The sequence below is a fragment of the Neltuma alba genome, unplaced genomic scaffold, assembly GCF_004799145.2.
Source record: "Neltuma alba isolate B1F8T4 unplaced genomic scaffold, ASM479914v2 tig00011509_pilon, whole genome shotgun sequence".
NCBI classification, from domain to species: domain Eukaryota; kingdom Viridiplantae; phylum Streptophyta; class Magnoliopsida; order Fabales; family Fabaceae; genus Neltuma; species Neltuma alba.
Window position 1 is genome coordinate 539,837 of NW_021636177.1, and position 15,176 is coordinate 555,012.

At 33.7% G+C, this 15,176-nt stretch overlaps 2 protein-coding genes across 2 annotated transcripts; both read right to left on the minus strand.

Moving 5' to 3' along the window:
• Positions 1 to 423: 423 nt before the first annotated feature.
• Positions 424 to 4,566, minus strand: LOC114714550 (sulfate transporter 2.1). The gene is made up of 12 exons (XM_028899302.1): positions 4,166 to 4,566; positions 4,022 to 4,070; positions 3,710 to 3,917; positions 3,448 to 3,622; positions 3,287 to 3,352; positions 2,957 to 3,187; positions 2,734 to 2,860; positions 2,335 to 2,621; positions 1,185 to 1,378; positions 987 to 1,075; positions 830 to 906; positions 424 to 721 (listed from the first exon to the last, which is right to left on the minus strand). The coding sequence occupies exons 1-12, from the start codon at positions 4,436 to 4,438 to the stop codon at positions 581 to 583; spliced, it is 1,917 nt and encodes a 638-aa protein (XP_028755135.1). The 5' UTR covers positions 4,439 to 4,566; the 3' UTR covers positions 424 to 580.
• Positions 4,567 to 7,418: 2,852 nt separating this feature from the next.
• On the minus strand, positions 7,419 to 12,789 carry LOC114714517 (early nodulin-70-like). Its single transcript, XM_028899258.1, has 12 exons — positions 12,469 to 12,789; positions 11,069 to 11,117; positions 10,735 to 10,942; positions 10,458 to 10,632; positions 10,242 to 10,313; positions 9,905 to 10,141; positions 9,681 to 9,807; positions 8,732 to 9,018; positions 8,037 to 8,230; positions 7,841 to 7,926; positions 7,649 to 7,725; positions 7,419 to 7,559 (listed from the first exon to the last, which is right to left on the minus strand). Exons 1-12 carry the CDS (start codon positions 12,787 to 12,789, stop codon positions 7,419 to 7,421), a joined length of 1,974 nt encoding a protein of 657 aa, XP_028755091.1.
• Between the last annotated feature and the right edge of the window lie 2,387 nt (positions 12,790 to 15,176).

The following is a 15,176-nucleotide window of genomic DNA, read 5'->3' on the forward strand; positions in this document are numbered from 1 at the left end:
ATCATCAAGCTTTTCTAATAATGGCTTAATTAGTCATGCCGAGTAATCTGTTGTATGCTCCTTCATGGAGATTTGGTCATCTTCCACAAAACTCCAACCTTAATACAATTCCAATTCGAATTCTCATCAATAATGGAAAAGAGCCACGTTGATTAGCTTGTTATGCCGTCATTCTTACTTGTCCAATCTTTAACCATTAGAAATCATTAGCAGCTTGCTGCACTTTTAATTCTGGAACGCGCGGGGAAAGAAACATTAATTGATGAAGAGACTTGGCAGAAATTAGAAGACATAAATTTGACGGAATCGCTGGTTCAAACAAAAAGTTGCATTGGTTGCCACCACAAAGAGAAAAGGTTGAGTAATCTTTTGAAAGAAGGATCTTTTATAAAAAGCTAAAATTAATCTAAAATTATCTCAACGTTAATCCAAATTAAACAAGCTTTTTATTAGGATATATTTATGTCACACCACAAGTACATAAAGACAAAGCACAGTGAGTCAAACAAGCATTATTGAGGCATACATAAGAACTAGTTCTAGACTTTTAAACAAGTGGTTGGAGAGCCACAAATGGATCCTAATCCAATGTAGCAGTACAATTCTGTTTGCATCCAATAGCTTCCCCAACAGTCAAGAACACCCTTCCACCAATTTTGCTCACAAAGTTGGCCGCCTTTAACTTGTGGATCACCTCCCATGTAGGGCTCGCAATTGCTAACTGATAACGTCCAATACGTATTAGGTCAAAAGTACGTTTTATCATATTAATTGCAGAAATACATATACATATTTACTCCTCTCTGTGCCATAAATAATTAATTATTACCTCCTTCCTCTGTGACTCCAAACTTTGACGGAGTTCCTCCAGACAAGCAATTCCAGACGTATCAATATTCACCAAATCTACCATAAAAAGTACTTAGTGACATTATTATATTTATTGCCAGCATAAAGATCCCGTTTGAGTTGTAAGAATAACTTACTGGAGATGTCGAGAATCACGAGCCGAATGGTACTCGTGGTATTTCCCTTGTCGTCCTCTGATTCTTCCTGAGCCACCCATTTGATGATCCTTAATTTCCACGAAATTTGAGAAGTAATTAAGGTTCTGCTGCTTATGGTTACTCATAATAATATTTTCTAAGCATTGAAAGTGACAAATTATACACACACACACACACCTTTCCCTAACGAAAGTGGCATTTGCAAAGCAAAGCAAGGCAGACTTAACGCGTACGATTAGAGTGCCAGGAGGCTTCACAGCCATAGGATACTGATTCACATCGCAGAACAAGTCAATTCCTGGAAGCTTTCCCAGAGTTTCTGTTCCGGGCCTAATTGAAATCAGTATGATTTTCAAAAACGATATTGCCACCTGCACCATTATGTTACAACACAATCCATATTTATATTTCTTAATGGAAAAAACAAAAAATAATAATGAAGGTAATCGATTCACTTTGAATTAAGAACCACTGTTCATTACTACTATTTTTAGATACTATAGCTTAGTAGAGTTGACGAGAAGGCAGTTGTTTATGATAAATAATGATTCCCGAGATATTGGAGTTTCAACTGTGCACAGATGTATATCCATCCTGCATCACCCATAGTGCATCCATAATTAAGTTGGTGGGGCATATATAATTAAATCCTTGCCATTCCCACAGAAACAAAACATGATTTCGTATCCGGAAAATGGAACATCTACAAAAGCTACCAGTTAATCCCTTTAATTTGTTCCTCTAATGAAAGACCTCATCTGGAAGCTTTTATTGTTCTTAATATATACAAGATTTTTGTTTTAAAAAAAAAAGTGAAGTATTTAATGAGTTCTTCCATATGTGCCCATTATTATTGATGTTGAAAAACCACTCAAAAATATTATTTTAATTTAAATAATAGGGGCCACTAGGGCCGTATTTATTTAATGTCGTATTACTACGTGTGGCCCTAAATATAAGAGTTAAACAAAAAAATTTATTTTGATTCTAAATACCGGGCTTTAATATATTTTGTCTTCTAAATTTATAATTTTTTCTCAAAAGTATCTATTGAGTTCCCTCAAAAAATAGTTATAATGCATATCTTAGAAAGAGTATTATATGAAAATCAATACATGTTAATTTATTTTAGATAACTAGTTTAATTAGTTTCTTTAATATCTGTAAATTAGTTATTTGACTCTTACACTGCATATCATAGCTATAGTAATTGGGGAGACAGTTGCAGATTTCCGTGGATTTGTTGAGGAGACATTTTGGACCCACCATATATTGATGAAAAAGACAAGAGAAAAGATAGAGATGGGAAATGAAGAATGATGCTTACGGCTAAGAGGAGAGCAATCTCAACAGAAGAGAAAAGCACACCAAAGAAGGCAGAAGAGGTGGCGATAAAGTCAAGCTTGTCAACCTTCCAGATTTTGTAAGCTTCGGAGACATCAATGAGCCCTGGAAGAGCAGAGAGGATGACCGAAGCAAGAATCGCAGTAGGAGTGTAATACAGCAACTTGGTCAAGAATTGCAGTGATATCATCACTGTAATACCCATCACAACATTCGACATTAACGTTTCACATCCCGCCGCATAATTCACCGCCGTCCGCGAGAATGAACCTGTTTCATCACACATCATATATATATATATATATATATATATATTGCTAACTAGTTTTATTATGAACATGTATGTGTGTGACGTTTAAACAAAGATGAAGTTACCAATTACCAGTTGCAACATAGCAGGAGGTGAAAGATCCGATGATGTTGGTGAGGCCTATAGACATCATTTCCTTGTTTCCGTCGATACGGTAACCTTTCAAAGATGCAAAAGAGCGGCCAACGGCAACAGATTCCTATTGAAACCAATTAATTCATTCGAATAATTAACGTCGGAGAAAAGATAATTATTACAACTCGATCTGTAGCATAGTCGTGATAGGTGCACTAACAGTGAGGGCAACGAGAGCAACAACTAGTCCGATTTTGGCTACTCCTGCAATATGGGGGCTTTTGAAGTCTAGCTGATTGATGGAGCTTGGGTTCAATCCTCCTCTGATGTGTTTCACAATATTAACGCCATTTTTGTCAGCTCTTGTCGCAAAAACAATCAGAGTTGAAACTATCACTGACACGAGAGGTGAGATTGCAGCAAGCCAGAACAGTTTCTTCTTCCGTTTAGCCTGCCGGAGAATTCAGGTCTTTCATCAATGGCAGAGTTCATGAGAAAATAAAAGAACATGCATGTGACCGACCTGATCATGGTTTTAAGAATCACTCACCACAAATCTAGTTGATAGAATGAAGATCAGGAATGAGGATCCCAGGAAGAAATTACGAGGATTCCACTGTATTAGAGGATATTCCAGCATTTACTTTTAAAAACATTAATGAATAATAAAAGACTTATTGCATGTAAAGTAATTAAAGAAAAGTAATATACAGGATGTTGGAATGATCTCCAGGTAGCTTTGAGGACAGAGATAATGTCGGTCTTGTTGGTAAAGTGAGAGATACCAAACAGTCCCTTCAACTGTTGAAGACCAATAACAACGGCGGCTCCCGCCATGAATCCAACGATAACAGCATGGGACAGAAAATCCACAAGGAACCCCAACCTGTCAATTCATTATTGGATAAGTGTTTCATTATCCATTACGGAAGTGAGACAAACGGGAAAACAAAAGAATAAACTAACGTGAGACCTGAAGAGGCCAAAGGCAGCCTGAAAGATCCCAGCGAAAAGAGTGGTAGTCAAAACAAGCTTCGTATAACCAAGGGGATCAGAGGCAGGGTCTATTAACTTCTGAACCATAGAAGACAAAAGAAGTGAAACCACAGCCACTGGTCCAACTGCTATGTCTCTTGAACTCCCCATGACAGCATATATAAGTGGAGGAACAACACTTGTGTCTGAAACATTAATCATACAAAAATAGTTCACCAATTTAATTAAACATAAAACTTCCCAGCACTGCAATTTGTATAGGCAAAGTTGATCATGTTATGCCACTTACAGAGGCCATATTGAGGATCCAGGTGTGCCAAAGTCGCATACCCAATGCTCTGTAGATAATATTATAATATAGCAGATTATTGTAGTACAAAAACTATGTGTATGAGTTGCAAGTTATTATAAAGAATTATAGATAGCTGTTAACCTGAGGAATGCAGAGACTGGCAATAGTGAGACCGGCAAGAAAATCGTTTCTGAATTTAGTGAGAGAATAGTGACGGCCCCAATGAAGAATAGGGAAAACTTCCTGCAAAAGTGAAAGAACAGGCTTGGGACCAGGCTGGTCTCTCAGAGAGGAAAGTTTGTGGCGATAGTGAGAAACAGATTTGGTGAGGGAATCAGAAAAGCGACGCCAAAGAGAGGGAGGCTCAGGAGCATTGAGCACCCACTCGGACCTTATCAAATCCGAAGAAGCCATGATATGTGTTTGATTATTATTGAAGTGTTTGGGAGAACCTAGCTTGGTCTCGTCACGGATAGAAGGCCTCACTATACTCTCATGAAACTTGCAGATTCTCAAGTGCTATAACCTTTTCAGAGGTTGAAGTTGAAGAACTCATCGTTTGAAGCATCTTATATAGACCTAAACCCACCTCTCTACGTGTTTCCTTTCCTTGCCAAATTCGTAAACAATTCAATTTGTACTGTTATTCTGAGTATTGACTTGTCGCAATATCATTAAAACTTTAAATAATTGAGGGAAAGAAGTTGATTTCTTGAGCATCACTATATCATTAGCTTAAATATTAACCAGATACAAGTGGATTTGTTTTCTTTTTTTAAAAAAAAAAATTCAATTGCATGTTACTAAGTTGTGATTGTTGGGGGAAAAGCACATGTTATATTTTAATCACAATTTTCTCTATACAGAAAACATAACATGCTTTTTTACCAGCTACACAAAACATAACATTGCACTTAAATTGTTTTTCATATTATATATTTCCGGGAGGGGGTGATTTTGAAGGAAATTAGATTTCTTCCTTTTAGCCCTTGTCATTTCCAAACAAATTAGTGCTTATAATTATTTTAAATTTTTATATACTTTTTATATTTAGTAATTAATTTTTTTAATCATTTTTAAAAGAGGGATACTAATTTATTTTCATCATTAATTTTGTATTTGATTTATCAAAGAGTGGAGAATATGAAATGTCCAAGTGTCTTGCTAAAAATCCATTACATTTAGCCGCCCTAAATTTAGCCACATAGAAGGATAAATACTAAAGGATATATGTCTAGTAATCATATTTTAGGATAAATCCAAAAATATTATAAGTATAGCATTTTTATTTCTGAGAAAGAATATTACCTCTGTTTTAATATAAACACCAGTTGAATGTTGGATTTGGTCATAAATATAAGATATTAATTTATTTTATCCCTTATATTTATCATTTTTTCTAAATTAATTTACCTAATTTATACACTCATATATAATATAATGTTATACAAAAGTATTTTAAGGAGATCATGCTATATTTGTTATAATTAACTAACCAATCTAGTTGATTTTCTTAATTTATCAAAACTAATTAGGTAACTCTCTGATATTGAGAACTAGAAACAGGACCTTAATGATATATGAAATATATTTAAAGTATGGGATTCCTTGTCCACGTTCCCCATACAAAGGAACACCTAAGATAGATAGAAAGCATATCCATTCTTTCGAGAAGTAATAGATTCACAAGGATTAATTAAAAGAATTATGGGTTAATTGTGGTTTTAAAATTAAATTTGATTAGATCATATTGACTATGCAATGATCACATCAATCAAACACAAGACAATTACTTGTCATAGCTAGGCACACCAAGAATCATATTCAAAGATAATTAGTGAGCACTAATCTTTATTTTAAGAAAATGAGGGAAGCATATGTTTGCACTTCAAAAGGCTTTCCCAATAATTCTGCATATTGAAGGTCTACTACTACTTGGTGAAAAACCCTGTTTCCTCAATACCCTCTTGAATTTTATTTAGTTCTCTTTTATGTGTCACTCAATCATGACCTATTGGCACAGCATATAATGATTTCTGAGGCGAAATTTAAGCAAAGGAGCCATCAATTATCAATTATAATATTCAAAAATGATCAAGTTGTATCGTTATTAGGTCCCCCACCTTTTTTTTTTATAGTTTTCGTTTTGTGTGGAGCAAAAAGGGCACTGAATCTAGTTTGTGACATAGGTTTGTGGAATCGTTGCAAATTACAATTAGGAATAATCAAAATTCTTATCAAATGTTGATGTCAGCGGGAGCATATCAAAATATGCAAATAAATATTAAAATTACTTTTTTTTAAGGCCACTAATTAATCTTTATATACTCTTTGCCATATGCTCTTTCAAGTTTCAACCTGCAGGGCTGGTACATGTTTTGGAACCTCTTTTTCCCTTTTGTAAATTTTTTCCTTTTCTTTTATTAATAACATAAATGTACGGTAGTGATGATCAGACTGATCATAAAAAGTATGATACAATTAGTCCATTAACCTTCTACCAGCTCCAACATTCTTTATTATGTAGATATTGAGATTTTCACCGGGAGGGGGGTGTTTATTTGATATCTCAAGAATATTTGTCTGTGTGTGTACACACACACATATAGATATATTCATTTCGATAAAACAAATCTTCTTTGCAGCGATTGACCTCTATAACATTGGAATCTTGAGAGTGAGCAATTATAAGGAAGGCAAAGTTGGAGAACAGTACAGTGAGAGGTAGAGGTATCAAATTCTTTTGTGACAGATGCAGCATCCCATTTCAATTTCAATATTAATAAAAGAAGAACCATAAGTAATAAAAGCTTTATCGATCGAGTCAACCCCATTACCAACGAGGAGCAATCACATTAGAGAACTTAGCCAGATAAAAAAAAAAAAAACTTTTTTTTTTAATTTATTGGTCCACTAAACGAGCGTAATAGCACCGCGTAACAGCAGCGCCATTCATTTCTCATTCATTGAACCTTGACGCATTTCCCAGATCCCACTGTACAGACCTCATATCCTGTCCAAATTGTATACCAAAGTATTGGACACGCACGCAAGAAATGACATCATAGTGTGAGTGGTACAGACTACATTAAAGGATGTTGGAGATGATGAATGCTGGATTTAGCAGTAAACGACAGTTGAATTAGTTACCAGTACAACGTAACTCAGTAACTGGAACATGCATATTGTTTTTAATTACAGCTTGATGTATTCCCATAATGAACTCTAATATATATATATATATGAGGAGGAAGGCACTTTGAGTCCTTTCGAAGCAAAACTGTAATTGGAAGACTTTGTTTTTTAAAGCAAGTGATTAAATTTCATGAGAATATTGATTCTTATCTTTTTATATTGATCTAAACACTCTCAGGAAAACAGATTTAATTTATGGTTACATGACTGCCATTTTGGCTGTAAGACATGCCTCAACCGCTTCTCCTACAGACAGAAAAACTTTTTCTCCAATTTTGTTGACAAACTCAGCTATTCTCAGCTTGTGAATTACTTGCCACCTAGGGTTGGCGATGGCCAACTGAGAAAAGAGAGAGAGATTATTATAAATATATGTAGTAATCAACAAATATTCCAAAACAAAAGTAAAATGAAATAAAAGAGACTTACCAGAAGCCCATGTGAAGCCAAACTAATATGCAGCTCCTCCAAAGAAGCAATCCCCGCTGTGTCAATATTCATGAGACCTATGATTGTGATGTGAAATTAAAAAAAAAAAAAAAGGATTCAGTTTTGTTTGGAGAGTAAATAGCTAAAATAACTAAGTAGAGAGCTAGTAGGACATGTTTCTATTGTGCCTACTTGACATGTCAAGAATAACGTATTTGAAAGTGCTTTGTGCTTTGGGATCTTCCACAGCTTCGTCATTAAACACCCATCTAACAATTCTTTAACACGACAGACAAAAGTGTTGTTGTCTTAAAATCACAGGAAGTGTCTAATTAAAGAAATTAAACACTAAACTATGGAGAGGTATGCGCAGAAAGGGGGTATATACTTTTCCTTGACAAGATTTGAATTTGCAAAACACAGACAACCAGATTTGACACGAACTATTAACACTCCAGGAACTTTGACAGCCATTGGATATTGTTCAGCATCACAGAACTCATCTGTGCCCGGAAGTCTTCCAACAATTGCTATCCCAGGTTGAATTGATATCAGCATTATCTTTGCAAATGATATGATAACCTGCACCAGATATATATTTTAGTCAGCCCACATATTATTTGCCCTCTTCCTTTTAAGTTAAATTGTGTTTTAAGGTTGACATATTGATTTAACTATAAAGCAAAACTCTAAATTTGGACTTGAAGATTTATATGAACTAAATCACTTAAAAGTACTAATGCTTAGTTGATGAAAAGGGTCTCAAATGAAAATACGAATGGATGGAGTATAAAGGTAAAAGTCCAAAACTCCCAAACTAATGGCTAAAGCATGTTTTGTAGGTCCAATCTTACAGTGGAGTCTAAAGGAGAAAAGCCAGCTCATGTTTCTCTGCTCGAGACCAAATATCAAGACTTTAATTTGTTTGTCTCAGACCAAATATCTCAAATACCAAGCTAGCTCGAGTTCATGTATGCAGTGCAATCATTCTTCTCTTTTCTATATCCTAGAGCATTATCCTCTTACAATCTAAAAATTAAATTAGATTTTCCATACAGAGTAATTAAAAAGAGAGAAAATTACCGCAGTTAAAAGACCAATTTCCACAGAAAAAAACAAGATCCCGAAGAAGGCTGCAGCACAAGCCAGGAAATCAATCTTATCAACCTTCCAAATGTGTATAGCTTTCTTCACGTCAATAATTCCTGGTAAAGCTGAAAGAATCATTGAAGCTAGTACTGCTGTTGGAGTGGAAGACAACCACGTTTTCAAATGTCTCAGCGAAAACAGCACTGTAAGAGCCATCACTATGTTCGAAACCATTGTTTCCGAGCCACAACTATAGTTTACAGCAGTACGTGAAAATGAACCTGCACATACAGTTCAGGCATAATTAGTATTACTGACCAATCTGACATTCTTCTTTAATAACGTTCATAATTTAATGTACTATTTCCGGTCCTCAACATAATACTCTTCCGGTCCTTAATATAAGACCTATTTAACTAATTTGATTAGATTAAGGAAGTTAGGTAAGGTAGTTAATTATAAAAAATATGATATGTTTTTCCTAAAACACCATAATCATTTTCCGTAATATTCTCTCTCCCTTTTTCTATTTGATTATGATTGAGGGAGTATCCATAGAGGTAATTTAGGAAAAATTGATAAATATGAAAAATAGGTATTATATTTAGAACCAAAATTAACTCAACAATTAGGTTATATATTAAAGACCGGAAGAATATCTGCTTAAGTAATTCAAGAAGATTACAAAACTAGTTAAATTAGTTATTTATTCAAAATATGTATTGGTTTTCTAAAATACCTTTTTTAAACCATTTGTATTGAAACTATCCCTTGATGCAAACTCCCACACGTTAAATCAATAGGGATAGTTTGGACAAAAAAAGATAAGTGGGGAGAACAAAATATAGACTAAGATTTTATATTTAGAACCAAACTCAACTCCCAACTAGCTCTTATATTAGAAACCACAAATAATATATTAATGCATATGAAAGAAGCTTACCTGAGGCAACATAGCATGAAGTGAAAGATCCAACAATGTTTATTAGGCCTAATGATACCATTTCTTTGTTGGGATCAAGATTGTATCCTCTCAAGGCGGCAAAAGATCGACCAACTGCAATAGCTTCCTTCAATTTATTGCACCACGCAGGAAATCAGAAAGACCATATTAAGGTGATATATAATTATCAGAAATGAAATAGATTAAGTGGAGGGCCTCGTCACCGTGAGTGAAATTATGGCAATAATAAACCCAATCTTGGCCAAATTCCCAATGAACTTAGAATCAAAGTTTAACTGGTACAATGAACTTGGGTTCAAGCTACTTCCTTCGATTTTCCCCAAGACCTCAAATTTATCTTCATGATCAGCATTAATTCTTGATACAATAAGACACGATACAATAACTGAGAGTAGAGGAGCGATTGTGGACAGCCAGAAGAGTTTCTTGTGCCTTTTACCCTAATAAGCAGATAGGAAATGATATTAGAGACAATAATGTAGAGAGAAAATGGGTGCATCCCATAAACATTCATCAGCTTGCAGTAACATTATTACTCACCAGAAATCTGATAATCAGAATGAAAGCCAGAAATGAGAGCCCAAGAATTAAACTAGAAGGATTCCACTTCGACTGAAAAAAAAAAAGAAAGTGAAAGAAAGCCATTATTCACTAGGATCAGCTGATGAAATTAAATTAAAAGCATTTCTTCTTTTTAGAACAATGAACTCTATATATATATACACACACACCATGCCCTTAGCTCTCTAATCTTACTTGGTCAGACACCGATGTCCAAATAACTTTCGTGACAGAAATTATATCAGTTTTGTTTGTATAATTCCTGATCCCAAGTAGTCCTTTCATTTGCTGTAAACCAATGATGACAGCAGCTCCTGCCAAGAACCCCACAATCGCTGCATGGGAAAAATAATCCACCAGAAACCCTAACCTGCAAAATTTGAACTATCTGATCGTATGAACGAATTGAATGATCTCAATAGAAATCAAACAACTTCAGGTTTAGAAGGTTAATCGGGGGCCAAAAAGTGACCTGAAGAGTCCAAAGGAAACCTGGAAGATGCCCGTAAAGAAAGTTGCAGTGAAAACGAGTTTTGTGTAAGCAGCAGAATCGTGACGAGGATCTTTCAATTTTCCAATCATTGTGGAAAGAAGCACTGAATCCACGGATACAGGCCCGATCACTATTTCCCTTGAGCTTGTGAGTACGGAAAATAACATAGGTGGGACAATGCTTGTATCTGAAATAATCATACTGCACCAGTTAGATAGTTCCTTACAAAAAGAAGCGAAATGAGAAATTTTAAAGCTTAATGCATAAAAATGCCGCTGGCTTAAAGAACTTAAAAGGTAATCCTTCAACTTACACAGTCCATATTGAGGATTAAGCTCTGCCATAGTTGCATATCCCATACTCTGCATGTTGATTAATATTAGTATCATTAATATCTGCATATCAATTAATATAAAATATAAAACTTTTAGCAAGTTAAGCTATTCACAAGTTGTGAATAATATGCTCTTTTTTTCCAAATTTTTTATATACAATCTATTTTATCAGGACAATTATTAAATACTGAATATTGTTTTGGTCGTTTATCACATTTGAACACTATTAATAATATGCACTTAATCGCACAAACATTAAAAACAATTAATTATTATATATCTCAATATTTTGAACGATTAAAAATATAATCTAGACAAATGTTAATAGTCTTTCAATCCTTAATATAAAGCCCAGCTAATGAGGAGTTGATATTAGTTTTATATGTAAGACTTATTTCATATGTTTATCAATTTTTATTTTAAATTAACCCTATTGATATTTGCTTAACAATAATCAAATAGGGAAGGGAGAAAAAGAATTGAGGAAGATGCTTAGAGTGTTTAGAAAAAACATATCATATTAACTAAATTTAACTAACATCATTAACGTACTCAAACTAGTTAATTAGGTTTTACATTAAGGACCGGGGAGTATTTCCTTATGTCATTTTATAGAAAATTTGAATTCTTAAAATAATCCCTCAAGAAACTGTAAATAATTATGTAAATTTTAATTTTAAACTGTAAATAATTTTGTAAATTTTAATTTTAACTTTCATAGTTTTAAAATTTTGTTATCAATTTCTTGTTATCTGGAAAAAAATTCAATTTAATCCCTAATATTAAAGAATGCATTCCCTAAAAATTCAAAATGAGAAACATTTGATTAGAAAATTGGTAAAACAAAAAGATTTTATATAAGATATGGATTAAATAATGTATTTTCAAATTTCAAACAAAATGAGAAACATTTGACAAGAATTAGATATTATATTAGCCCCAAATCCTGTGAGCTTATATGTATTGGAAACAAGTTTTCCTAAACCATGTAAAATTTTGAGAAAGAAAAATAATTGCTTGGGAAAAAATTAATAATCACATCAATAAATAATAAAATAATGATACTTTTCATTCTATTATTTGTTTTTTGTAACAGCTTTTTTATCCTACTTAAGTAAAAATAAAATAAAATGGTATTTCCAAAATGCATATTGGAAAAGAGAGACTAAAAACAAGAGTTGATGATGATTGTAAAGATGCAAACTGAATCTCTCATATTCATTCATAGCCCGTATGGAAGAAATACAATCCCAGAAAGAAAAAAATATTTGACGTAAAGCTCAAAGAGTTTAATGTTATGGATTCAAATCATCTGCATTAACAATATGTACAAATATAGATATAGAAGAAATGAGCAAGAGAATAGGGAGGTCGGTACCTGGGGAATGGTGAGGCTGGCAAGAGTGAGACCAGCCAACAGGTCGTTCTTAAACTTGGAGGCATTGTAGTGTCTGAGAGAGTGCAGTATGGGAAAGAAGTGGTAAACCAGAGAAAGTATACGTTTGAAAAGAGACTTGTGATTGTATCGAGTAGGCACATAAGTGTCCTTGGCTGTGTCCCATAATTGCTTCCATGGACTTGGAGGCTCTGGAGGATTCTTCACCCACTCTTCTCTCTTGTGCTCTCCATTCCTGTCCATCTCCACCAGTTCTTCCAAACTGTAGCTCCATTCTCTAACCTTCACAGAACCAGCCACCATTTCCACTAACCTTCAATTCCTCTACTATTCGGCATCAATTAATTCTCTCCCTTATTCCTAATGCAGAAGAGGAAGGGAGGCTGATTGATCAATAATGTTTTGAACTGTTTCATTTTTCGTGTATGTTTTTAACTGATGATGCTGTGCCTGCCACCAGTTAGATGTATTTATATATGCATATTACAGTTGAAGACAAAGATAGGAATCCTTCTGAGTGAATCTAACGCTGGGGTAAGATTGATGATATTAAGAAAAGTTGGAGCCTACTTATATATATTTGTTTGAGGTAATTGAAAAGGCGCTTGGTTTGATTGTTAAACAAAGGAGTCCGGAGATGGCGCTTCGGTGCTGAAATGGGATGTTTCAGAGGTTAGAGAGGCAGTGCCAGTAGGTGCGGATGTGATGTGATGTGACTTATTACCTGGGCCTCTCCGGCTTTGCCTTCATATTCATACGCTTTCTTTCGTTCCATTAATATTTTTTGGGAAAAATGGCCCTCCACAAAATGAAACAAATTAAATTAATATCAGTTCAAAAAGACCTTATATTTGGGTAACTTGCATGTACTAATGAGGAACTTGGTTTGGTATTGTAAAGCAATTCTTTTCGATGCCAAATAACCCAAATGGTAAAGAAAGCAAGATTGGTCCCTTTCATGAGATCATATGAAGAGGCGAGATATATAATACTTAGAGAAGTGGGTACGCCTTAATGATCTCCACACGAATGGTATATTAAGTTTGGTCTTTAATATGGATCAAAAATAACATTAACCTCTTGACATTTATTCATCATTTTATAGATTTCATTGGTATTAATTTTCTTGTAGTATGCTCATCTGTAATTTTATGAGATCTTTTTTTGTAACAGATGTTCGTTAAAAAAACATTGCACAATTTTCAATATTCAAGAACGACATTGCAGTGCTTGATACCCAACGCCCGTACTAAGAAAATCAAATAGTTTAAGAACAAAATTTCCCTTTAAGACATCATTATATTCCAACCAAAAATCACCTATATGACATCTTTAATTTCCTTGCTAGTTAAGCGGATCAAGACGTAGATTCTTTGATTTAATATAGTAATTTTTTTATTGAAATTTTATGTATCACTATCAGTATATTCAATTCAATATTCATATATAGATATCAAAACATCATCGATGCAATAATATTATAAAATTTATAACAAATTACATTACCGACAAGTGAATTATGTTCTTTGAGCTACATGTAATTAATATGGCGAGGACGGGCCAATTACAATATACAAATTCATTATAATTTATATTTCTTAAGATTTCAGGAAAAAAAAAAAGGTGTTATCATTACTAAGTTATGAGAGCATTAGCTGCATTTACATTATATCATCACCGCTTCATTACCACGGAAGAATACAAGAGGTGGTTCGTTAAATACTTAAATTAATTAAGCAGCCCTATGCACCTTTCTATGCCTAAAAAACAAAGTATTTTAACTAAAACTTTTTCGACTAATTAAAACGATGCCGAATTGCAAAATTCAACAGGGAAAACCAAAAGAATGAACTATGAAGTGAAAATAGAATGATATATTATAGATGAGGGCGTTTGGCTAAAAGGTGTACATTTGTTTTATTAATTTTGATCTCTGATTTAATATTTTGCGAGACACGCAGGAACACACAAAATATAATAATATAAAAAAAATCATTTTTTCTTAAACGCAGTAAATTATTTATTACTGAAGATATCTAGACTTCATTTTATTTTGCTTCTTAGTTTTTTCAAATAAATTTTGCATTCCTTCTGTTTCAAAATAATTATTATTTCATTTTAAGGAAGCTTTAATTATTTTTGTAACCAAGATTTAATTATTTTTGTACCATCTTACCTTCATTAATTAATTAAAATAGTAATAGATATGGAGAACAGGTGACGTAACATTTTAGTATTTTGATATTGACCTTTTTTTTTTTTTCAATATGCATGTGACACCTTCTAGGGCGTGTTTAATTGTGTCAGATTGTTTAAATATGCTGTGAATTAATTGGAGGATTTAAGCCGGCGCCCGTACAATTTCAGTTTTTCAATGGAATGAAATCCAAACAAACAAATTATTAGCCCCAACCCAAACTGAACTTGTGGAATTTTTTCTTCAAAAGCGTGAAATATATTTTGGTATGCCTTTGAATTTTTTTTTTTGTTTTTAAGTGCAAATGTTCTTCTTCTATTAGGGACAGTTCTTGTGACCCAAACATTAATTTACATGGACTAGTCATTTCTACTAAACCAGCTCTATTGCTTTGATAAATTAGAATATGTTCTTTTGTGGGCTGCAGTCCAAGTCTTTACTTCAACAAAGTGGTTCTGCACTGGAGCTCGGCCCGAAATTTCTTCACACAGAG